This window comes from Melopsittacus undulatus, chromosome 5 (genome assembly GCF_012275295.1).
Source record: "Melopsittacus undulatus isolate bMelUnd1 chromosome 5, bMelUnd1.mat.Z, whole genome shotgun sequence".
NCBI classification, from domain to species: Eukaryota; Metazoa; Chordata; class Aves; order Psittaciformes; family Psittaculidae; genus Melopsittacus; species Melopsittacus undulatus.
This window is the reverse complement of record NC_047531.1, coordinates 18350530-18376300: the sequence shown is the minus strand read 5'-3', so window position 1 is coordinate 18376300 and position 25771 is coordinate 18350530. Positions and strand designations below refer to the sequence as shown.

At 40.6% G+C, this 25771-nt stretch overlaps 1 protein-coding gene across 4 annotated transcripts in view; it reads right to left on the bottom strand.

The window, feature by feature from the left end:
• Window positions 1–25771, bottom strand: part of CPED1 (cadherin like and PC-esterase domain containing 1) — a 157436-nt gene that overhangs the window by 89384 nt on the left and 42281 nt on the right. For all 4 annotated transcript variants that reach the window (XR_004080177.2, XM_031046312.2, XM_031046314.2 and 1 more), the window contains exons 6-7: window positions 12953–13076; window positions 11290–11458 (exon numbers count right to left, since the gene is read on the bottom strand). Coding sequence is in view for 3 of the 4 variants with exons in the window: in XM_031046312.2 (XP_030902172.2) it covers window positions 11290–11458; window positions 12953–13076 (293 nt within the window). In the remaining variant the exon portion in view is untranslated. The remainder of the gene's footprint in view (window positions 1–11289; window positions 11459–12952; window positions 13077–25771) is intronic.

The window sequence follows — 25771 nt, the reverse complement described above, 5'->3', positions numbered from 1 at the left end:
TAACAAGCTTTAAATAAAATACAGAAGAAAGATGTGGAAAAGAGCCGGTCAACACAGCCTGTGTTTTGACTGAACTCTTGCACATCCTGAGGTTTCTGGACTTGTGAATCTTCTCAGTGGCATAATCACTGGCCTGCACAACACTGTCCTCAGCTGGTTTCATCACTTATGTGAATTAACCAACCTCATCATTTCAGATAAAACTTAAGAAAATGACAGGAGCAACACAGAGCTCTAGTGAAGAGTGGGACACTGCCAGCTTTTGTTGCATTAGAGTCCTTTGTGCTAAAAAAGGGGCTGCCTTTAAACCATATTTCCATTACAGCTATTACACAGCACATAACACAATTAATGTATCAACTATATAAAAATATTTGATAATTTAGTAGTACTATATTATGAAACAGATACATTTTTATAGTAAAAAGTACTATCTCCGAAGATAAAGTACAAAAAATACACATAGAACATGTTCTGTATTGACATTCAGAAAATAAAAATATCTGATTATTTCCAATAATTTCCCTACTTAATGGGCTTAGAAATGTCATTGTATATTTTCTATTACCCACTTACACATGTTCCACTGGCATAACATGGTGGAAGCATGCAGCTTCTCACTGGAATCTGATATGGTTGTTATCTCTCCAGCTGCCTTTGAATACTACAGTGATGAACAAGAAACCACAGTAGATGAGTTATTCTCATGATGTGGAAATCTTGAATGACATCACACTGTATTTTTATGCCATAGAAAGTTTTCCACATGTACTGCTATTCCATGAGTCTCTAGGGCAAAAGTGCCCCGGAACTGCTATTTATAAAGAGATTATCCAAACCCTCATGTCATGCTCTATTTGCCTGGCACAACAGGCTGAGAGGGAGTCTGTGTTTCAAAAAGTCTAAGATCATCAAAGCTGTGTTTCTCCCATAGAGCAGTACAACAATTAAGAACAAAAAGCTACATGCTTTCCAAATCACTTGATTTAGATTCATCTCTGAGTGAAACTGTCTCATTTCAGTTCCTGGTTTAGGAAAAAAACAGTTAATTAAACCATTCATTTGAAATAATGAAAAAAAAAAAATTAAAATGGAGACTCATTTCACCAAGAGGGAACTACACGGTGGTTCTTCAGCTAACTTTAACAACTGTTTCCAGCATCTCTGCCAGATCCTGTACACCATGCATATTCCTTTTAAACTGGCTTGCACCTTTTCTCTGTTTTCCTAAATCTGCAGTAGGCATTGAGGTGCTAAGTAAAAAATGTGGGATTTTGTTGCACAGGGAGCATAAAAAGTTATAGAATTTTATAAGGAGAAATGGGGATTATTGGAAGAAAGGGCAAGAGGGACAGAAAAGGCCTCATTATTCATTTTCTCCTCACTGTAAATAAATTCTTAAGCATCTGAACAAAAAATATTAGCAATGCATATATTTTCTAGTAAGAACTGATGAAAGACAGGCTGATTTGCCCTGTTTGCACCCCTAGCGAGCTGTTGGCTACTGTTTCCAACACAACAGGCATTAAAATAAAACTGGCTTCGCCAAGGAACTGTCTTTTAGCTACAGCCCTCCTTAGCCAGCCTAGAAAAGAAACATTGCTCAACAGTTTCTCATTAGGGGATATCAGATTTTAGGACAATGTTTATTCTAAGCCAACAACTGAAAATAAATATTTAGTCAGGCTGGTTCAGGACCAGTGGAGACAAGAGATGAATACTCCAGGTTACATTCCAATTCACAAAAAAAATGCTATTTAAACAAGTTCAAGTTAGTTTTGACTGTTATGGTTCCAACAGGATTCTCAGCAACTGATGGGGAAAATGTAAACTATATGGATTAGGGGTGACAAAGTCTGAAAGCCTGCAACAACCTCCGGTTCTTCTGAGTGCACCCAACAAAGATATATAAATATCTATGTTCAACTGCAGTATACAAAAGTCACTGAATTGAAGGTTTCTTCAGAAGGTCACCATTGCCACTAGTTCTCTCACCTTCAGAAGAAACAGACTACCTGTCCAGCAAGATCCAGTCTCACTGGATAAATCTCATTGATCGATCATGATTAAAAGCAGCATCGAATGGTAGAAAGAGGACAGAATTGGAAAAACTGTTGGCAGTCACAGGAAGTTAGTCTGGGACAAAGCTTACCTCTGGCTGGCAAATTTTTAAACAGAGGGATTAAATTTTAGTAGGCTGTAAAACGTAACATTGATATGCACATATATTATGTACAATGACACCTTTGTATACAGAATTGCAAGACTTCTCCGGAGCTGAAAGATGTTCATCCACATGCTGAATGCATACAGTTGGAGGTACCTTCCACATATTTATGTAATCCCTGAAAGAAGTGTGTAAATGCAGTCAAGTTACATGGGTCAAGCACACATTTTCTGTAAAGGCAGAATGAACTAGGAGTATTCATGAGATTAATTTTAACTCATTGACCGTTTGCTCACTGATAACTACTCCTGCTTTAGGATAAGCCACTAATCAATATTAATTTTACAATGCTTTTTCTCTACCAGCTTTGGCATCCACCTTTTACAGTCTGCAGTCATTAAAGTAAGGTTTATGATCCCAGTGACATGGATCTCTTTGGCTCCTCAAAAATACACTGAACCACCAGCATAAGGCCTGACACACTGATAAAATGCAATTTAATTGAAAAAGGAATTCTGATTTAAGAGCTTCATGAACAGAGTCATGGGGACTCAAGAACAGTGGAAGAGCAGGGCACCCACAGGGCTGAATGCTGTGGTGACTGTAGTAACTCCCTTGAGAGAATTTTCCTCTGGCAATTTTTCTGCAAATGAACTTCTTAGGAGAGATGCTGGAGCAGCAAACCAGGGAACTGCCCTGAGAAAGAGTATAAAACCAAACTGTAGGGATCTTTCTGAGATTACCTTCTAGCTCAGCCCTAGCATAGTCTTGTGTGGGAATTCTTAAAGAGCCAAGGCCATGTAGTGAGGGATCCTGATAAAGTAAGAAGATTCTTGGCAGGCATAAGCAAGGTCAATTGTCTTGTTAGGCCTCTGTAATTTTCCACTGAAAACATGCAGAGAATGATCTCTGCCAAGGTTGTAGTTTCCCACTGGATTTTTAGAGTAAAGTATTTAATTGCAATTATAACAAGTTGTAAACATTAGCTCTGTAAGTGATAGTAACCTCTAGACTAACCAATTAGAGCTCAGTATCCAAGGCTGTTACATAAGGGAGTAAGGGTATAAGAAGAGCACTGTATCTAATAAAGTTTGGCAATCACTTGATCACATTGATTGCCTCTGCGTTGTCCGGGACTCCTGCGTCAACAGCCTTGCCTCCTGATAAGAAATATTTTCTTCAATTAAAATTAGGAAAGGCACTCTTAAAAAACCTACCTTCACTGACTGAATTGATTAGCTTTCTGTTCAGTGTTACAGACACAACTCACACGAAGACAATTCACCCAGGTGTCAAAATCCATGGAGGGATCCCACTGCATAAGACTACATTGCTTATACATATGTGAGTGTCCTGGGTTCAGCAGTAGCAGTCATTTTTTCTCCTTCTTATAGCTGGTGCAGTGCTGTGGTTTTGACTTTCAGCCTGGGAACAGTGTTGATAACACCGATGTTTTTGGTTACTGTTCAAATGTTTGGTCTGACCAAGTACTTTCAGAGTCTCATGCTCTGCCAGGGAGAAGGGGAAGCTGGGAGGAAGCAGAGACAGGACACCAGACCCAAACTAGCCAAAGAGGTATTCCATCCCACAGTACATCATGCCCAGGATGTAACTGGCAGTTACCTGGAAGGGCTGGTTCACTGCTCGGTCAGGCTGGGTATCAACAGGTGGTATTGTATTCTCTTCCCTTGTTATTTCCATTATCATTATTATTAATGGTGGCAGCAGTAGCGGTCTGTGTTCTACCTTAGTTACTGGGCTGTTCTTATCTCAACCCGTGGGAGTTACATTCTTTCGATTCTCCTCCCCGTCTCTCCGGGGGGGGGAGGAGGTGGGAAAGAAAAGTGGGGAGTGAGAAGGCTACGTGGCTGACTTACGGTCTGGGCTTAATCCACGACAGAGAGCTAAATGTCTAGGTTATTTTTATACCTCTGTGCAGAACACAGACACCTAAAGAGCATGATTTATGCCATCCTAAGATAGACACCTCAAAATGGTGACATTAATTGCAATTTAAAACTGCTCTGCTCCTCCAGTGGCTGTAGAGGGAATCTAAATGAGACACTGAAGACACGTAGGAAATATGCCACAGGAGTGCTCACACAGCCTGCCCATGGACAACAAAACCCGTGTGCCTGGGAGGATGTTTGCCCCAATCTTATAATGACAAAGAGGAAGATGATCATCAGCCAGATTAAACAGTAACCAGGAATTTACAAAGTGACTTTTGAAACAAGAAAGGAGTCAGCTTCAGAAATTATATAAAAGCAGTATGAAAACTTGCAGCAGGGGACTTTGGGGTAGAAACAGCAGCAGTCAAAACCTGATTAGGCACTGCCAGAAGTCAGCCCAGTAGTATCACAGCTTCTGCCTATGCTGCAGGAAATACTAGTGAAAGGGATTGGCACAGGTCCTGCGTGGGTACACATGAAATGGTACATACAGAGCTGGAACCCCCGCTTATCGAAGGATAGGTGCACACAAGAATGGAAATTGCATCCAGGAGAGTTGGGGATGTTTGTAACCTGAGCTGCCTGGGAGAGAATGTAAATGGGTAAATGTAGGTAAGGGGGTGGGTGTTTCAGAGGGTATTTATAGAACAATGTTTAGAAATGTGGAATGTTTATTAACAATTTTAAGTGTCTGGTATCGTGGTTTACCTGTTCTGCTAATGAAATTAATAGTAAGTGTATCATTATTTCTCATTGACAGCTAATTGCATATCATCAATTAGCCACTTCTATGCTGGTTTTGCTTAGATACTGTGAATTCATCAATTTTACCTGCAACTGTATCTCACCTTTAGAGGTGTAGCTAAGCTCTAAACTTATCAAAGGGGAAAGGAGACAGAAGATAAGAGGCAACTGGGGCTAACAAGTAATTCAGTGTAATTTTGAGGTTTACATTTTGGGCTTTGATACATCAGACTTTACAGGATTTGTATGACTAGACTTTCAAAGGACTGCATTGGTTTCCAGTTGTAGCCTTCAAAACTAGATGGCACATGAAGTTACCAGGATCATATCCAAAAGCAAGGTTTATGTCTGAGGAGCCAATGCATAACCTTTGCTTTAAAGAAATTACCCTTTTTGAAGGAACAAAGGATGTCCTCTACAGATTGTCTGCTATGCATCAGAGGCGCTGTTCTCCTAATCTGGGTCAGCAGAGCCTCAAAAGACCTAAGGTAATTGCCTCTCCTTGAAAACAGCTGAGGATGTTTTCACTTGAATCAATTTAATCAATCTCTGCTAACCTTCAGTATAGGTTCTGTACTCTCAGTTTATTTTTGTACATTAATTCTTACTGGATCTATATTTGATGAATTTTCTTCATCAAGTCCAAATACTTTTGGTTGTAAGTAGTGATCCATGGATACAAAAATACTCTTTAACACACAAGTAAGAATCTCTTTAACTTTACATACAGAGTTATCTAAATAACTAAGATGTCTGCAAGAATACTGAATGATTCCACATGGAAGGTTGGAAAAAGCATACTTTGCAATAAAGCCATTTCCCGTATTGCCTGCTAGCACAGGAAGACCTCACCACCAATTACAGTATATAGAAAAACTTGTAAGTCATATAATGGGAGAAAAACATACCCATAATCAAAACAATGACTCTAGAATACATTACAGAGAAAACAGTGCCATAATTTATCACAAGTTTATAGTGTTAGCTTCAGGTAATTGTTTATTCCACCCCTGATTTATTGTCACGATGTGCCATTTCTCTGCGGCTCTATCATGGCAACTGATGAAAGGACAAACCACAGTATTATTCAGCTATTTTCACACAGTAATTTTCCCACTTATATATATTTTTCTCCTTTACTAATGATTTCTTAAAGATATGTCATTTAATATTTCAAGACAAAAAAAAAATACAGCCTCATCCCTCAACCCTTACAACTTACATGGAGGAAAAAAGGCCACCTGAGAAAGATTTTCTCTAAAGATCCTTGCTAGTAAGACTAAGCCTAAAGACAAAAAGCCACCTAATAAGCTTCAGCAACCACTAAATTAGGTCCTTTGACTACAGCTGAAGGATGGTTTCCCAACCCAGAACTGACTTAGTGGGAAAGTAAAGGTTATTTACTAACAGCATTTCCCAGCTCTCTGTGAGAAGCAAAAGTGTATTAGTTTCACTAAGGGAAGCTGGAAAGCAAAAAGGGAAAGATTAGAAGAATCAGGATAACGGGAGGTAGGTCTGAGAAAGCTGGGATCCACGGAGGGGTGCACTTAGCAGAGAGCTAAGGGCCTAGGTAGTAATGGTGTAAAGACTTACATATGACATATCCACATTATGAAAAACAATAAGCCTAGAGCTCTTACTAGCTAAATTTGGATATTCATAGTGACAAGATCAGAAAAGAACTCTAGGAAGAATTTTACCTTTATTTATGCACTGCATGACAGATTGGCATGGACATGGGAAAGGTCAAGAAGTAAGGATTATTCATTATTTTCTCCTAAGAAAAGATTTAAGGGTATGAAATTAAGTAATCCGGTCAAATTTTAAAACAAATATTCTTTCTTGAGCAACACACAATCTGTGGAGTCTCATTGATGAAAGATATTGGGAAGACCAAAAGCATTAATAGGTTAAAAATTCTAGAATTACATGGCATAAAAGTCCACTGTAGCTTATTAAACATAAATATTCAACTTCCAGTTTTGTGTTCCTAACCTTGCAGGTTACCAGAAATATCTCTAGTCTGCCTTGGGACTCACACTTTATGCTTGTCTTGTTATGCAGATTCATGATGCTTTCTTGCCCAGCTGTTGCCAGAAACAGAATGTCAGACTAGGTGTGTCTTTGATCTCCCCCAGTCCAGACAGACTTTTGTTCTTATGTCAGTGCAAGGAGAAATGTTAGAGCTCTAGACACTATAAAGGCAGAAAACAGAGATAGCATTTTCGTTATGTTTAGGAGAGGAGCACTGTAGTATTGATTCTTGCTACTTGTAACAACAGTGAAATGCATATGCTAAATTCTTACAGAATTTAAAGAACAAATTTAATTTTATTCCTAAATAATCTTGTAATCTAACGGATTAAGAGTTGATGCCAATTTTCTTTATTTGCTCCTGCTAAGTAGCAGGGCAAGCATATGCAATTCAGAAAGAAAATAAAGGGAAAAAATCCTGAGCCTTTCTGCTGTTTCTAAGAGTTTTGCTCTTTAACGGCATGTCTTTTCGAACCTAGCTTATTCTATGATTCTATGCACCCTGATGTCCGTGGTTATTACTTGAAGTAGTATCAAAACTGGCCACTTGAGGGCAATACTGCAACTGAATTGTCACAGGGTTCGGCTCTCAGCCAGAACTGCACAACATATTAAAAGATGTGTTGCCTCGATTGGTGAGGGTCCCGTTTTATTTGCATATACGTTAAGTAAAAAATATATTTCTCCTTACTCGAGTTTCCAAATGCTTAATACACAGACAGAGAATTTCAGTGGTAGTTATAGTGACTTATACCACAGCAAGCTTAACAGCAAACTGCTTTAATAAATTTACCTCACTGCACAACTGGAAAATCACTTAAAAGCACAGTTTCAGCTGAACATATCGAGGATTATGCAAGAACAGCAGTCAAGGAATTCAGATCCAGGAGGTACCTGACTGTCTATTTTGGATGAGCAAGGGGACAGTGCAGAGCAGGGGCTGTGGGTAGTTGCCAACAGCACAGAAGAACCTTCTGAGGCAACACAGGATGTGGCACCACTACAGACTACAAAAGTGCATCCCTTCATTAAGAACTGGGACCAGGTTGTGAAAGGTTAACAGTGGGGCAAAAGGAGCACTTCACAGTGTGTTAAACCTTGAGATACTTAATCATAAATGACTGTTTTGCACACCAGCTTCTATAACACAGAAAATTATTGCAGGGTCAGCCTTCTGCTCAATAGACATGCATAATGCCCATTAACACAAATGGAATTACTGCATACATTGACAGAGACCCACCCTTTAATTGGTACCATATGCAAAATAGAAAGCTTCCATTTGATTATTAATTTTTCAATGCACAGATGGTCTAAATAAAGGGTTTCCAAATTTCCTCAAGGAAATAAGGCTATTATGCAAGTCTCACATCAAAACATTTGCGTGGCAGAAAGCCATTCTCTCCCCTGTACCTCCTGCATCTTCTCATCCAGGGCATAAATCTAGAGTTGCGCTTTTGCTACCCCTTGACTACACACAGAATCCTCATGCCAGCTCAGAATATTCCTTTTTTTTTTTGCTTTCTGAATTGAGATACTAAAATATGTATAATCCAGGGAAAACCTGGCAGCTGGTGAGCAAAACACACTTGAACTCTTCCTGAACTGCCATTTGGCCAATGCTTGTTGAAGGCGTCATTCTGAAGCCTTGCCGCTATGATTAGGATAAGTAAATATAAGTTGTAAAAACCATTTACAATAGTTTACTAACAAGGAAGCAGCGGAGAAGGCAATATTATTTAATTCATTAAACTCCTGGTTTTTCTTTACACAGCTTCTCTTAATCATTTGAAATCATCTGGTAGCCCATCTCCAGTCTTTTAAAAGTTTCTCCTTCATATATACCACATTCTGGTTACTTCTAGCAGCTCTAAATGATTGTTGTACATATGGGATCAAATTAAACTTAAACTTAAAGTAATAAGTTTGTGATAGTCATGTTATAACCAAGTTAACCACAATTGGGGATTAGTTTCTTATAGTTTAATTATACTGGTAAGAAAATTTGCTGACTAGAAACCTATATACACTGGGGAGGTCCCAAATTATTGTGCAACATTACTGAAGGCAGCACATCCATGACTGCAATGGAGAAGATTAAAATTATTCTCATATGTTCATTAAAAAAAAAAAAACAGTCAGCTGCTTTTGGGGAAAAACATATTGCACACTAGCAAATCTTTCCAGACCAAAGTCTCCTTTATAGGCATGTTCAGTCCCCAGTGACATCAATGGGTATTCCGTCAGTCAGTGGAAGAACAGGTCTTTAGAGACACTTTAGATATTTACTGACTCTTGACAGGTTGGAGCTTGACAACATAACAAGCAGTTTTCCTTCCTGAACAATACAGTTGGCAGAAACCGAAAGCTCTTATTTCCAGTTTTTTAGGACCAGGTTTCTCAGCTAGTACAAAAGTACGTAGCTCCACTGGCTACTGTGGGAGAGGAGGTCACTCTGCTGGCACTGTAAATGCCACTGGCAACAGGTGACAGCTACATGAAGTTGATGAGAAACTTGATGTAATCTCATCCCAAAGGATGTCAGTGGTTGAAATCAAGCCTTCTTTCAAGTACTGTTTGCTTACTGATGATCTGCCTGATGCCTCTGCACCAAGCACAGAAGCCTCTTTATGATTTTCCCAGTAGTGCTTCCTGGCCACTCCATGAATTCTCAGTGTCCCACTTCTCTGGAACATTCACTGACTCCTCCCATGTTCTTTACAGGGCACACTTCTTCATGCCAAGAGACAGCCTTATGCACCCCATTTTCCATCATTTTGTTAATCTTCGTTTCAATCTATACATCACTCCAAATGCACTTTCTGTGGTGCCTATTTTTTGTTTATTTCTTGCCATTTTGACAAGTCTGCATAAAGCTGTGGAAGATATAACACCACAGCAGCAGTATCCAGATTGGAACTACTGTAGATGTGCCGCTCTTTCTATCTATCACTTTTATTGCTGCTTTAGCTGCCAAAGTACTCTATAAATGGTGGCTGGTGCCCTATTCAGCAGACTTCACTCAGTGGGGATTATTTCACAGAGTCGTATCACAATTACTAATGACTACTAGCCTTTAAAATAGTCCCTTCTTCAGCTGCAATGGTGATGCTGCTGGACATTGTGCCATTTTAATAAACATAAAACAAAACTGAACCCCGAGTTTTGAAAGCGAGTGACCATTAATCTTAGCAGAGGAAAACAAATGGCTATCTCCGTGGGCTTCCATAGCTTCTGAGGGAGGGAAGTAAAAGAAGAAGGTTCATCTCACCTCATTTTGGCAATCTAGAATTTGGTATGTTTTCTAAGAATGTCATAACCCACAGAAGGAAGCAGACACTCTTAGCAGGAAACTCATCTCATTCCAGTATTAGTGTCTAAATGGGGTGGGAAGATTTGTTTGCTAGGAGTGTCTGCTTCTCCAATAACTAGAATTAGATAATGAGCTTACACTAGGCACTTAACTTTGAGAGAGCTAAAATTGTAGAACATACCAAATGGCTGGCGCCATTGAGAGTCCTGACTGTGACACCTCAACACTCAGACTGATCTGAAGCCTAGACCTGCTCGTACCCCAAGAGGGCTACACAGGCAAGGTGCACCCATCCTCGGATGGCTGCTGCAGGAGCTGATCTATGCAACATCAAGAAATCATTGCCACTTTGTGACCTTATTCCTTCAAAAAGAAAGGAGCAGCTGCATAACCATAGCTCCTTCAAGAATAACTGCTGTGTTGCAAGCACAGTTCCTTGCTAAAGGACCAAAGGAATGGGAAAGCATGCTTGGAAATCCATAGAACTGCTCAGCAAACTAGATTTGCAGAGAGAGGGTGTCTCTCCAGGCACTTGAAGATGTCTAGAGTTAATCCATGTGAAACATCCTTCTTCGAAAAACTGAGACCATGGGAGGCCCACCCTCTCCATTGAATATTTCCTTCCCCTTATTTAGAAGTGCCCTGGCCCTCCCCCATTCTGTTTTACTGCACCTAAAAAAGAAAATCCAAACAAACTATTTAAAATATTTACTTTCCTTTTTTACAACACTGTCAATATCCGGGCAAAAAATGTTACTGCATGACAGGACCTCAACTGCTGTGCTTTAGAGAAAACTCCAACCTTGCAACTGCTGTCAAATGTCACCAATAAAAATGGGCTCTGAGGAAAGCAAATCCCAGGCCCCCACTGCCCAGGAAACTCTTCCCTGCCCTTCCCAGCTCTTCATGAGGAAAACCCTGCTCACTCAGAGAAATGAAAGCTGTACACTAGTAGAATATTCACTATCAGCTGTGGATTGCAAATAAAGAGGGAGTAAAAGAAAAGAAAGGTATTATCTGGTTTTCTGTCTCAGTAATTTGCCTGAAAGATGAAAAAAATGGGAAACTAAATGTTTTACCTTTACAGAAAAATGCTTCTTCTTGGGTGGATGCCAGACAGTGGTGGTTGAATGAATGAATGCTCGCAGAGGTGTTAAAGATGTCACAAGCACATATGCTTTGATGATGACAGAAAGGTCTTGAGCTTTAAGGATGTCCTTGTGGTAGGGTGAAAGTGATACATGATTCCTGGAAAGTAATAAAAATACACAGCATTAATGAAGTGTTTTTGCAAATGAGGAAAATGAACTATAAGAATTTGGTGGAATACTGAAATTATCAGAAATAGGAAATTAACCTTTTTTCCTCCAAGTTAAGCAATACAGCAGACAAAACCAAGCAGGCTGGAACAAATCATTACATCAAGTCTTTTTATTGCTTTCAGTATTTTTAAATCCTATTTTCTATACATAGAAAATAACTATGTTAGGAGGGAGTTACATTTGAGAGTAGGTATGGCTAAATGCATTGTGGGCATATTGCAATTGTTGCAAGACAACCTGGGATATTCAGAGGGAAGGTAAAAACATTAAAGAAATCCAAGCAGCTTAAACAACTGAAGTGCATTTAAAACAGATTTAAAACTGATTCAGAGTAAATTCAGAAAAAAAAAAACTACAGAAAGATTGCACAATTGTTAGCACTTTCTTCAATAAAGAGACAGAAATATGCAGTACTACATGTTTTCCCTAATGAAAGCCACAAGCTATGATTCCAAATATTTTGAAAGACTGACACCAAGGAATAACCCCACAATAAATCAGCTAATCATAAAAGAATTGTGAAAGTTAACTTTGCCTTGGAAATGATGTGGCTCTCCAGATACTGGTCTACAAGCTCCCATAGTCCACACAAAAGGAATCAGCCATGCTTGTTACTGGAGGAAATCTGAGCTATATTTAGGTCTATTCACAAATGTGGTTATTATTCTGACTGTTAAAATCTTCAAGTATTAGTCTACCCACAGCAAACACAATGAGGAGATGACTATACAAATTATGGGTCTCTGAGACTGATTCCTGGTAAAAGACAGGTCTCCTCTCCCATTTCTGTGTAATCTTTGGCAATATGTGGGCTTTCAGACCTCAATTTTGCTATCTGTTAAGGGAGTCTAATAATATCACCTTAAAGAGACCTTCCTCTCCCCTTGGCAGAATGGTAGGTCATAGAATCATAGAATCATAGAATAGTTAGGGTTGGAAAGGTCCTCAGAGCATAAAATCTGAGAGATACTGTAACATAGGAAACAGCACATGGACAGCCAGTTCTCCAACCAGCAGCATCTTGGTTCTTCATTGGAAGGGTCTCTGTCCAAAGGACTGCATGAGTATGTCTGTGATAGGGGCAAGGCAAGAATGGGAGCAGGAAACAGATCAGCCACCATGAGACCTAAACATTCAGGGCTGTCTCTGAGTCTGTATTTATCTGCCTAGGTGTTTCAATGCCCTTCACGCTTAGCTGTTCAAACACAAAACACGTGCAAGCTTGGCCAGTATAGAAAAAAACATTATGCAAGTATAGGCTATGCAATGCATTTGAGTGCTCCATCTGCTGTGGTCTCCTCTGTTGTTACATTCTGTGTCCCGGACTCCCAGACAACTGCAGGATGCAGCACTCATGGTTTCTGCAGGTGGGGTATCATTAGCTTACAGCTGTGCCCTCCTGCTCTGCTTCTACTAGTACCTTGGATGGGAACCACGTATCTTGTCAGTGTTTTTGCTGCCCTGGGACATGTTGCTTGCAGCGCTGGCCCGTGACATCCCAGGCTGGTCGGAACACTCTGGGGTGACAACTGGGAGCTGCAGGTCTGAAAAAGCATGGAAGAGGTGAGAAAGTCAGTAGAGCATTGAAAGCAGCAGTCAACTCCCACTGTTAAGGATAAAATGTGTGAACACAATAGGTAGAGAGGAGGTACCAGCATCAGCCAAAACTGTAATATAAGAAATGTTGAGAATATAATCCTTTTGGATCTGCTAGAAGAGAGCTTTACACCTACGAAGCACACCCTTTCAGCTGATAGCCCAGAGGCTTAGCTAAAACTCCCACATTATAGGTGAGTGAATGAGTGCTGCATAAAAAAAGTGTTCCCTTCCCCCTTCTTCCATAAAGAAATCTTTAATTTCTCAATATAAAATACCAAAACTTTGTTTCTCAAGTAGGTCTAATTACAATAATGAGGATAAGAAATTTATTTTACTAAGGACCAAGGGGCTTTACCACTGTGATCACACAGACAGCTCAGTAAATAACCATGTGTCCTTGTTTCCAAGTTCACTGCTTAAAGGCTGCATTTTGTAGCTGCTGAAATCTATGGGAGGTTTAGTTTTGCCACCAAAACACAGTGGGAGCAGGAATGAAATACCAGATTCCTCAAGATTACTGAGGCATGTGACTATTAATAGTAATCAAAATATTGTGATGTGAGATCAGGCAACGGGTGGTATGTATTTTCTGCTTTTACTGTGCCGATAAAAAGAGCCCTTATGTCATTGTTTCATGTAGCGTGGTTTTCATTAACTCTAACACACCTCACATTTCAAGTTTTTAAGTAATAGTCAGGGAAAAGTCAAGCTGTTCACATTATTCTCAAACCTTGTTACTTATCTTTTTAATGACATACTGCATCGCACTAATGTTATGAGTTTATTCATACAGCTTCTCTTTCAAAGCGTGCACTCTAGATTGTGGTACATAAAATGAAAAATAAAACTGAAGTTGTATTGTTGATGATGAGCTGTGAGCAGCCATTCAAGGAAAAGGACTATTCATTTTCATACAGATCCTGTTAAAACGACATTGTGATTGCCCATGTTTATCAGCTGTTCATCAGACCAGCTCAGTTCAGCCTTCCAGGCTCAACTGGGATCTAAAATTAATCTGGTCCTCTGCCTTACATGCACCATTTAGCAGGATTAAATACTTTACTAATAAAGACCAGGCACTTATTAATAAAACAACTCATGCTCAGATTATACTCTCACTGGCATCTTTGTGTTGAGTTATGCATTATAGTCAATATGGACCTTAAGTGACTAGCTGTTTGTTGCTAGCACAGAGACAGAACAGGCTACTTTCTGCCTACTTGGCTGTGCAGTGATCATAGGAATAAGCCAGTAAAATCCCATTAAGTCTTTTATTTAACAGACTTGCTTCTGAATATGCACAGGGAGCAGATCTGATAAATCAAGTGCCTTTTTTACCCATATCTGCTTTATGAAGACACAACAGCATTTCACTATGGCAATTTCCACCCTGTAAATAGACAACAGCATTTCACCACACCAATCTGCAACCACAGCACCATTTTAGTTTCCTAACTGAAGTGCTGATATTAGCAAAATAGTATTTGTGGGCTTTGTCTTTAGGCAATGGAGAGAGAGACCAGTTCTTGGAGCACTGAGAGAAATATTGAACTGAACTGTTCTCTGAAAGGATGCTTTTTCACCAGCTGTGCCAGAAAACTAAGCTAGTTAGTTGCAGCTGCAAATAATTCCCAAAGTGTAAATTTTAATTGCACAGCTTTCGTGTTCAGGAAAAAAGCGAATTATTAAAACACATAAAGGCCTTCCACAGTGCAAAGGTGACTTCAGAGCTCTTTTTCTGATTTATCCTTACATTGGTAAAAAGGCAAGACACAGCGCTCAGCTCCCTGTGATGTTATGGAGCCAAGCCCTAGTTCCCTGTATCTTGGTGCTGTAGCATATCCTGCAGTGCCCAGCACATCCTGGGAAAAGCCCAGAACTGCAAGACTCTGGAGTTCAAATCTCATGGCCTAAATCTTCAATCACAAGATACTGATGTGTTGATCATGAGTAGGATCAAAGTCACATAAAACACAGTGAAGCCCAAGACAGCTATGCCCTGCCAATGCTGCTTATGAGGGCAGACAAGAGAGAGAGGCAGGTTGTACCACACAGCACACAACCAAGAGGAGGTAGAAGTGTGCTTCCAGACCACGCTCCCTATAACATATGCTCCTTTTACACCAGGCCACACCTACGTGATGACATTAAGAGAACCATGCAAAGGACAAGAATAACAGTTCTTCTCAGCTGATCATCTGAAAGCCAAATTACATCAAAGGTGCACATTCATCAGCAGTTGCTTTAGCTAAAATGACTGTAATGTTGAGAAAAGGGAAATACACAAAACATAATTTTCTTGTTTCAAAGAAAGCAAATGTTTCAGTGAAAATAAGAGCAGGGCAGGAGAGAAGGGTTGTTCAGCTCATTACTTAAGAGAAAATAGACTGTCTTTTCCTTTTAAAAATATCATTTTAATGGTGTTGCTAAGGCAACAAGTTACCAATATGGTATTAAGTCACAAGACAAAATTTGAAAAGAATGAGGTGAGGTTTGTACCTATATTTATCCTTCTTAAATGAGAGGTTTAGCTGTTCTAGAGAAACAGAAAAGATTACTTAGACATTAATTCATTTGTCACTACCAAGTGGACCATTAACTGGAGCTGGATATAACAAATTAAAAAAAAATATGGGAAAGGGCAGATGAAAACAGAAGTGTAAAAAAATTCAGAAACTACTGGGTAGAAGATGCTCAGTCCTGCCCTAAGTCACTGTAAAATGCCTCAATATTAAAGAATAAAAGGGAACCTGCCATCTCTTAAAGAAGAGAAGGTTAAACAAATTCAGGGTGCTGGTGATTAGCATCAAGAACTGAAAAAGGGGCAATGCTGGTAAATTATTTCTCATGCTATATAGAGCATCATGTTTGCATGGCGCCTTACACAGCTCTGTTGATCTTGCGTTAGCATCCACCTTGGAGAGAGCCAATTGCAAGGTGGCTGGAAGGAGGCGGAGGGGGAGTGAGACTGTCACGAGTTGCTTGCTCCTTTGAGATGACACACAGCATGTACACCATCAGACAGAGTTAACAGGGAGTGCCAGTCCTTCACTTTGGTAAATCTACTCCCAGTAATCAATGAATTCAATTATCATTATAATAAAGAGATGTTAGTAGTGCTGAGCTGCAGCACACTCAGCTGCATCAGTTCTCATGGCAACTCTTCACCTGCTCTTGTACTCAAAATCGGTAACAGTGTTTATTAGAGCTGTAAATTTGTTAATCAACGTTATCATCAATAAAAACAAGCCTGCAGTGCCTTTACTGTTTGCAGTAATTGCCATGTATTTCCATCTTGAAATCACTTTACAAGCTGTTGTTAATTAATCAATCCTTTTGAAGTACACAAATAACATCAGCATTTTATAACAGAAGAGGTGAGGCAGGCTCAGCAGTTGATGTGTGTGAGGCAGCTTGGGAAATCAAGTTAGAAAGAGTCCCAGCATCCCACTGGCATGTCCAGATTACATCCTCTCTTTCAAAAATCCAAATCATAACATCAGTAATTTTTGTTGCAGATTCTAAAGATCAAAAGAGAAAGAAGACATAAACTAGAAAAGAACATTTTTCTTTCAAAGTGGCTATGCAGTAATTGAAATGCTGTTTTTTATGAGGACAAGCTACAGGCTTTGCCACAAGTACCTTTTGCTGCTGTCACTTGAAGTAACCCAGAGTAAAGCAAAGGACCTAAGGCTGGATACCTGCTTTCACTTAAGAGGAAAAAAAAAGCAAAAAGCTTCACTTCCTCAAAATTCTGGCTTGAAGGTTTCTTATGCTGACATCTGAAATGATACCATTGAAAACACCAATAAACACCACCACTTTTGTTCTGCATAGGGTGTTCTCCATGACACCATTTTGATGGGTAAGGAAGCCGCTACAAGCTCTCAGCTGAATTCACACATTAGCCCTCTAACCACAGCAATGGGTAAAACATAGATCTGAGACATAGGAACATCTGGGGACCACGTGTAAAAAGGAGGTATAAGGTCCACCAAAGCAAGTCAACACCTCTAGTTCAAAAAACAAAATAAGCACTTCTTTGTTACATGAACTGGTGGTAGATATTGTTCTGTCAACTGCAATCTCTCAAAGTACCACAGAATCAAACAGATCAGTTGACAGTGAAAACTGATATCTAACGCAGCAGCTACACTGGCATCTAATGAGGCCTTTCAAGTATTTTACACAGCTATGACTTCTTGCTCCCTCTCCCCCCATCTCCAGCTCCCAAGTTATTTACTTGACTTCGGCTCCGAGTTCTGAAGTGTAACATGAGACTAAACACATACACAATAAAGAATAGCTGATTTAAGAGTTACAACATGTGGCTGAGCAAAAGGCTTACCAACAGCTAGAAGTACATTTGGGCAAATTAAGACTTCCTGGAGGAGAGCCAGGTCACTGTTGACACTGCTGCAGCCATGTGGACTGCTGGTAAATGGAACACTTATGTTAACATGAACATCTGGTGTTTGCAAAGGTAAAGAATTCAGCAGAAGACCCTACTGGTTGAACTAAGTAACACTCAACTGAAAGAAAAGGAAACAAGATGAATGAGAATGCATCCTCTTCTTTATTCTTCCTTTTCTAGTATCCTTTGATGTTAAAAGGAGGGTTATGATACCGTTTTATTTGTTAATTTTATTTTACTTTGTTCAAGATCAAACAGGCTATATTTTATGCATTTCAAACATAGAGCAAGAAACAATTAAAACTATTGTTTACCAGCAAAAGGTCATTTTGCTTTTAAACTGCCCATCAACTGTCAGATATGTTAGAAATGTTTCAAGAGTGATTGAATCACTTTGGGAGCTCCTGATTGCTTAATGAAGCCCAAAGCTTGAGACAGGATCAAACGCAACTAAGGTGCTGAGCCCAGCACGTTGTTCATTACTTTTATACAGGACAGTGTAAGCTTAGCACACTTGTTCTTGCAGTCTCCATCCAATTGCTTGTCTTTTTAGTGGGAAAAACATTTCTTTAGAACATGAAAGTACATTAACCCTGAAATCAGCACATCAATCTGAAAAACAGGAGACTTTCCATCTGCACAGAAGCCATCTGAACCTCTTTTTAGGGTCTCATAGTGGTAGTCTTTCTCTAGCAGTAGCCTGAATTCTCTCACAGAGGAAAGAAGAATAATAATCACCTCATGTCATTTCTTAGTAGTTTCTGCAGCACAGTGTTCAAGAAGGACTGAAACAGGTCCTCTGTGTCAGCCTTACAAGTTTGCTCTCTGACAAGCCATCCCAGCGAGTTTGAAGAGCTTCATATTGCACCCTGTGCTGAGACCATCCATCTTCCTGACCGGTGTGGGCTGCTGGAGCACAAAGAGCTGATTTCTGATACAGACCTGGCAAGATGCTTTGCTACAACCTGGTCCATTTCTAGTATTTACAACTGGGCAATTTTCCAGCATTTGTAGGTTGGAAAGGTGTGTTACGCAGCTGCAAAGATTGTTTCACATCAGGAGATGCTTAAAAACCTTTCATAGGATCTTAGGCAGATTTCCGAGCATCTCCAGGCCTATGGAATTTTGATCAAAATAAAGCATACTACCAGTACCTTTTGCTCAGTCATTTATAGCCACCTTCTGTCAGCTGCATTAAAAGTGCATGTTTTTCATTTTTCAGTGTTGATTTTGGAGGATGGATAATTTCAGATGAACTGCTGCCACTACATGCCTCGAGGCTTGTCACAGAAAGCAGACCTATTCCATTAATTGCTTCCTGTAATCCTTTGACCTATTGGATGAAAAGACTCTGAAACAAAGACTAGTACTCTCCTCTGGCTTTCACATTATGCCTCGAGGTTGCTAAAGAAAGAGAGAGAGCCTTTAACACTCAGTTTTATAGCCCATGCATTTAGAAAGGGATGGCTGTGAAACTCAAAGCAGATGCTGTGTATTTGGAAGAAGCTAGGAAGACAAGGGCAATCCCAGTCCCCAGTAAAAGTCCTGGAAAAATTTCCACTGATTTCACAGGAATATGATTACTTGCTTGATACTTAACACTTCTGTGACGGTTTTAATGTGTTATAAGTTGCATTTGCAACATGCACATTGCTGCAGGTTTAATACACCACCTATTACTGACTATTGATGTAGCTGTCCTTAAAAGGTTTTCATATTCAAAAAATGCAGCGGTCCCTCCCTCTGTAGTACAGTTAATCTCAAAGCAACCCACTCTGCATATTTAGAATGGTGAAATTTCAAATTGTTAGTCATTTCTGGAAATTTTAACTATTTAAAATATGTTTAGTATTAAAAAACCTAAAAAAATATGGTAAAGAGGATCTAGAGGGAAAGGAAATTATACTGTGGGATGAAACCATGCTAAAAAACACCTGTGTAGTTTCAGAGTTAAAAAGACAAAATGATAGCATGTAATTTTAAAAGGTATATGTCGTTTATTTTCCCCTTTAAAAACATCAGCAAATACAGCTTCAGTTTAGATTAATCACTTAGCATGTTTTTTGCTTCTCTGTTTTGGCAGGTGCATGGGAAAAGTGTTTATTAAATATAGTGTTTCCTTCTTCATTCCTAAAGCATCCTCACAGTTAAAAGACAGAGGTTCATACTGGAACTTAAATTTACAGATAAGTTTTAGAGCTCCAGAAAAAGCAACTCAGTGAAAATGCTGGCTGACTGTTACATGATTAGAGCCACAGCTACAATTCTGTACTAGTAACAGGGTAGAATATAGACTAGTATAGGCCAAGTAATTAATTTAATCTGCTATAATTCTTTTCAGTCTCCTCATATTTTGTCCTAGCCGAGATCTCACCTTGTAAAACCAAGATCAATCCCCACATAGTTTATAATCAATGCTGATTTTATTGGCCATTCTTGAGGCTCTTAGTAACTTAGAAAGGTAATAGGCACAGAACTGTTCACAGTGGTGCGCAGACATTTGTAAGGGCCAGATGGCAAAAGAAATGCATCTCTCTATACAGAAGTATGTTCCTATCACAGAGATGCTGAGCTATTACAACAGAAAATAAATTTAAACTATAATTTCTTTCTTACATAGGTAACTCCATTGGACCTTGCTTCCTCCCTTTGCTTCATCACCCTTCCCACTGACTGCAGAGTAAGCAGGGATGCTGGGAACAGGCAGAGAAGAATTGTTAGGCTGGGGAGAGAAAAGCTGGCACAGGGTTAGTACCAGACAGTAAACATATCCCATAGTGAGAGCACAGCCACAGATGGACTATCTTGGTTCTTCCACCTAGTTTCGTTAGGGTCATGCCAATCCAAGACCTTCTGTGTGATTAATGATGTTGGCCAGCCCTGCAGGTGACCAAGTGAGCATTCAAGGATGGTAGACACTCTTAAAGTCTTTATACTAGTGACTACTAAAAAGAAACACAAAAGGAAGGTGTACAGCAAAAGTATTACTTTAAAAAGAATTGGTGATCCATATGGTAGAGAAAACAGCTATACATGGCACAGTCTGGGCCCTGGAAGTGGTGAAACAAGACAAACACTTATGTGGAAAGAGACTAATTTGGACTGTCCACACAGCAAGAAAATCAGAGAGGCAATGCTATAAGCATTTCCACTACTTTCCCAGACAAATCTGTCATAGGCAGTATTTATTTTGCATACACCAGGATGCCTTTCTTGTGCCCTAAAGTGATACTGGGTACTTCTGATCACATTGTGGACCTTAGCCCTCCCATCTCTCAGCTGAGAGTAGTCCTACGAGTCAGGCAGGCCCTGTTCTCACCCCACCTGTGGTGGCATACCAAGTATGAACACCTGAAATCCCTTTGACACTCATTCTTCAATATTAGAGAGCTTTCTATGTCTGGGTTGTTTGCAGGAGGATTTAATTTACAGGTCATTGCAACAGCTGCAGCCTTTGCTGAACTGAGCAATAAATGCCAGGAGCCTGCCTTAGTCTTTCAATAGTCATACCAGAACCTCTTTGTGGCCCAAATCTCATACAGTGAGCAGATATCAGACACCTCACTAAAAACTGGGCCAAATGCCCTGCAAAAGCAGATGTGAAACCAGACTTCTAAGATGGAGCAGTAAGCACTTACCAGTGTCTTCCATGTTGAATTTTAAGATCCATTACTATTAGTATTCCTCACAAACCCACTGCCACAAGCACCACCCTCCGGCAACTCCTCTTACTCAATCCAGTTTATCCACACACATCACACATTTTTCACCTTTTTGCCGCTCTAAACTTGTCTTCCAGTCCTATTTTCCTAACTTTTTTCTCTTTCCAGCTTCTCTCCTGTCTCCTCAAAAGCAGTCATCACTGGTATATGCATAATTTCCCAGCCCCCCAATACAGGTAACACCAATCTGAATTTTCAGACTGACAGAAAGATTTTCCATTAAAAAGAAAAAGCAAAGAAACAAGCACTGACCTGATATTTTCTACACCTCATTTTCTTTCCTATATTGATACAAAAGGGGAATGGAAAGGGGCACACTCTCTTAAATACAAAACCTAGCAGCTTAAGAATTCCACAACAGGAAAGATAATAACTTTTGGCTTTTTGTTTTTTTTTTTTAATATCCCTTACAAACTGGCTACGCTGGATATGGAGAAGGCTGAGGTTCTGAATGACTTCTTTGCCTTGGTCTTCACTGGCAAATGCTCTGATCACACCACCCAAGTCTTGGAAGGCAGACACAGGGACTGTGAAAACCTAGACCTTGGGCCCACTGTAGGAAAGGATCCGGTTTGAGACCATCTTAAAAACCTGAATGTACACAAGTCCATGGGACCTGATGAAATCCATCCGTGGGTCCTGAAGGAGCTGGAAAATGAAGTTGCAAAGCCACTGGCCATCATATTTGAAAAATCATGGCAGTCAGGTGAAGTTCCTGATGACTGGAAAAAGGGAAATATAACCCCCATTTTCAAGAAGGGGAAAATGGATGACCCGGGGAATTACAGACCAGTCAGTCTCACCTCTGTGCCTGGCAAAATCTGGGAGCAGATTCTCTTGGGAGGCATGCTAGGGCACATGAAAAACAACAAGGGGCTTGGTGACAGCCAGCATGGCTTCACTAAGGGGAAATCCTGCCTGACCAATTTGGTGGCCTTCTATGATGGGGCTACGGAACTGATGGACAGGGGTAGAGCAGTTGATGTCATCTACCTGGACTTGTGAAAAGCATTCGACACTGTCCCACACAACATCCTTGTCTCTAAATTGGAGAGACATCAGTTTGATAGAAGGACCACTCGGTGGATAAAGAACTGGCTGGATGGCCACACACAAAGAGCTGTGATCAATGGCTCAATATCCAGTTGGAGACCAGTAATGAGTGGTGTCTCTCAGGGATCGGTGTTGGGACCGGTCTTGTTCAACATCTTTGCTGGTGACATGCACAGTGGGATTGAATGCGCCCTCAGCAAGTTTGCCAATGACACCAAGCTGTGTGGTTCAGTTGATACGCTAGAGGGAAGGAATGCCATCCAGAGGGACCTTGACACGCTTGTGAGGTGGGCTGATGCCAACCTCATGAAGTTTAACCATGACAAATGCAAGGTCCTACACCTGGGTGGGAGCAATCCCAGGCACAGCTACACGTGGGGCAGAGAAGAGATTCAGAACAGCCCTGTGCAGAAGGACTTGAGGGTGTTGGTCAATGAGAAAATGAACATGAGCCAGCTTCAGTGTGCACTTACAGCCCAGAAAGCCAACTGTATCTTGGGCTGCATCAAAAGGAGCGTGACCAGCAGGTCAAAGGAGGTGATCCTGCCCCTCTACTCTGCTCTCGTGAGACCTCACTTGGAGTATTGTGTGCAGTTCTGGTGTCCTCAACATAAAAAGGACATGGAACTGTTGGAACAAGGCCAGAGGAGGGCCACGAGGATGATCAGGGGACTGGAGCACCTCCTGTATGAAGACAGGCTGAGAAAGTTGGGGCTATTCAGCCTGGAGAAGAGAAGACTGCATGGAGACCTCATAGCAGCCTTCCAGTATCTGAAGGGGGCCTATAAGAATGCTGGTGAGGGACTATTCATTAGGGACTGTAGTGATAAGACAAGGGGTAATGGGTTAAAACTTAAACAGGGGAGGTTTGATTGGATATATGAATGAAACTTTGCATGGCATGCATTAGTGTGAGGTCTCTGCCCATGGCAGGGGGGTTGGAACTAAATGATCTTAAGGTCCTTTCCAGCCCTAACTATTCTATGTTTCTATGATTATCAATACCAATATTGTCAAACCCATACTAAATCCAGTAATCCCATCCTCTCAGCCTTGCTGCCTGTTACTTCTTTCTGTGATTTAGTGTCTTTAATGAGATTACATAATTCTTAAAGCAGCAACTTTGTGTTTTCACTTTTACAGGAAATTGCTTGGCTCCTTGGGGGACTGACGAAATGACAAACACAGTAATAACAAAACAACTTGTTCTCTTCAACAGGCATTGCAGAGAAGCACTTTTGAGTCAAACCAGAGTGAAAGTACATGATCCATTTGAAAGGAAACAAACTCTTTTGTGGAGGAAATACTGATGATAGCTGTTCATTTCATGAATAATTTTGAAACTGAGGATCAAAAAATCCTAACAATTGTCAGTTTTGCTCTTGGAAGTGTGAAGAAAATTACTTTTGATTCGTGTCAGTTATTTAGGGGTAAAAAGATTAATATGTGCTTATGCAAGATTGTAATCACAAGTATATAATTCCTAAATAAGGACATATAGACATATGGAATTAAGCCTTATGCTAACCACAGGTGTGGAACTAAGTCTTATGCTAACCGCAGATATTCAGCAATGTAGACAATGCCTGTGCAAGCTTAGCACTGCTGCAAAGATATGGTTCGCTGCTTAAAGGTCACGGAATGAGAATGAAGATTGAGGAACCTTCAAGAAGGCAGAATAAGACCCCTAGCAACAAGATGGCACAGACTCAAATGATACCATGAAAGGACACGTATACAGGATATGGACCTGATAAAAGAGTGTATAAAAGGATGGAAACCAGGAGAACATTCGTGCATCATTGGTGGAGCGGAGACTCCCCTGCGCACCCAGCGCTGCTTTTCTTATTGTCTCTCAAATTATTAATCATTTGTAAATAAAGCTAATTTGGATAAAGCCCTGTTTATGGGAAATATTTATAACAGAAGGAGAGGCCTGTCAGAGGAAGCAAGTAAAAGAAAGAAGTGGGAAAACCTAGCTTTTATCAGATGAACGTAAGGAGAGGAAAGTGTCTGAAAGCTTCACTCTAGAAGCTTGCTTTAACTTATACCTTTTTGTCCTCGTAACCTGAACTCAAATGATTTGCTCTTCTGATTCTAATTTCAGCTTCTGTGGGTGAATTTCATTCATAGTAAATTAGATTAGTCACATCTAATGATACGAAGTGGGATTCATTTCTGGGCTGAGACACTTTGGTGTTTGGTCTACACAAAATGGGCCCCTGTGTGCCACATCTTAAGTTCCCACTCCTGTTACTGGGAACAGTCTAGTCTATAAATGAACGTGGAGCAATTCAGCTAATGATAAATTATGCTGAAATTAAGTGATCTCTTGGGCCTGCTCACTCTAAACTGTACTTCTGTTGATTTTTGGAGCTGAGACATCAAGTGTTAAATTCAGATATCCACACGTTGACATCTACTGCCATCTAGGACACCACAGGATATCCTTCTGAGCCTCTAACTCCTGGACCAAAAAGACATAGGTTCTGTGCTAAATCTGCCCATCCTACTGGTTGTCCTGAACTCTCCATGGCATCTCAAGTGGCATGAGAGCTTTTTGCTGAAACACCGACCTCAGCCCCTGGGCCACATGTGGAGACACCTAAATGTAAGAGATGGACTTTTTATTTTATTTTAAAACACTACAGCTAATTTAGGCTCAGAATCATTGTTACTGCTAACTGAGAGGTGAAGGATGGGCCTTTTTCCTGCTCCAGTGTGGGCTCCTCTCTCCATGAGGCCACAGGCACTGCCATGGCAGGCTTCCCACAGGGTCACAGTCTCCTTTGAGCTTCTGCCATGCTCTGGCATGGGGTCCTCCCTAGGCTGCAGGTGAAGGTCTGCTCCACCGTGGACCTCCATGGACTGCAGGGACACAGCTGCCCCACCATGGTCTGCACTATGGGCTGCAGGGGAATATCTGGCATCCGGAGCATCTCCTCCCTCCTCCTTCACTGACCCTCATGTCTGCAGGGCTGTTTCCCTCACATATTCTCACTCCTCTCTCCAGCTGAAGTTGCACAAGTTTTTTCCCCCCTTCTTATCTATGTTATCCCAGATGTGCTACCACCATCACTGATGGGCTCAGCCTTGGCCCAGCAGGTCCAACTTGGAGCCGGCTGCATTGGCACTGTCAGACACATGGGAAGCCTCTAACAGCTTCTCAGAGAAGCCACCTGCCCTCCTGTTACCAAAACCTTGCCACAGAAACCCAGCACAGGAGAAAACACTGGCCAGCTTAGAGACCGAGCAAACCAAGTGGCTTGTCCACGGTTTAAGGACACCAGTGAAAATGTGGATATTTTAAGGGGAAAGCTGTGTGTGTTGTAAGTGCCTCTTGGGTTTGTGGTTTTGCTGTAGCAAAATAATATAACCACTGCAACTGGCTTTTCTCCAAGCAGGAGGGGCAAACCAGTGTTTTTTACAGGCAGCCTGTTACAACATGGGT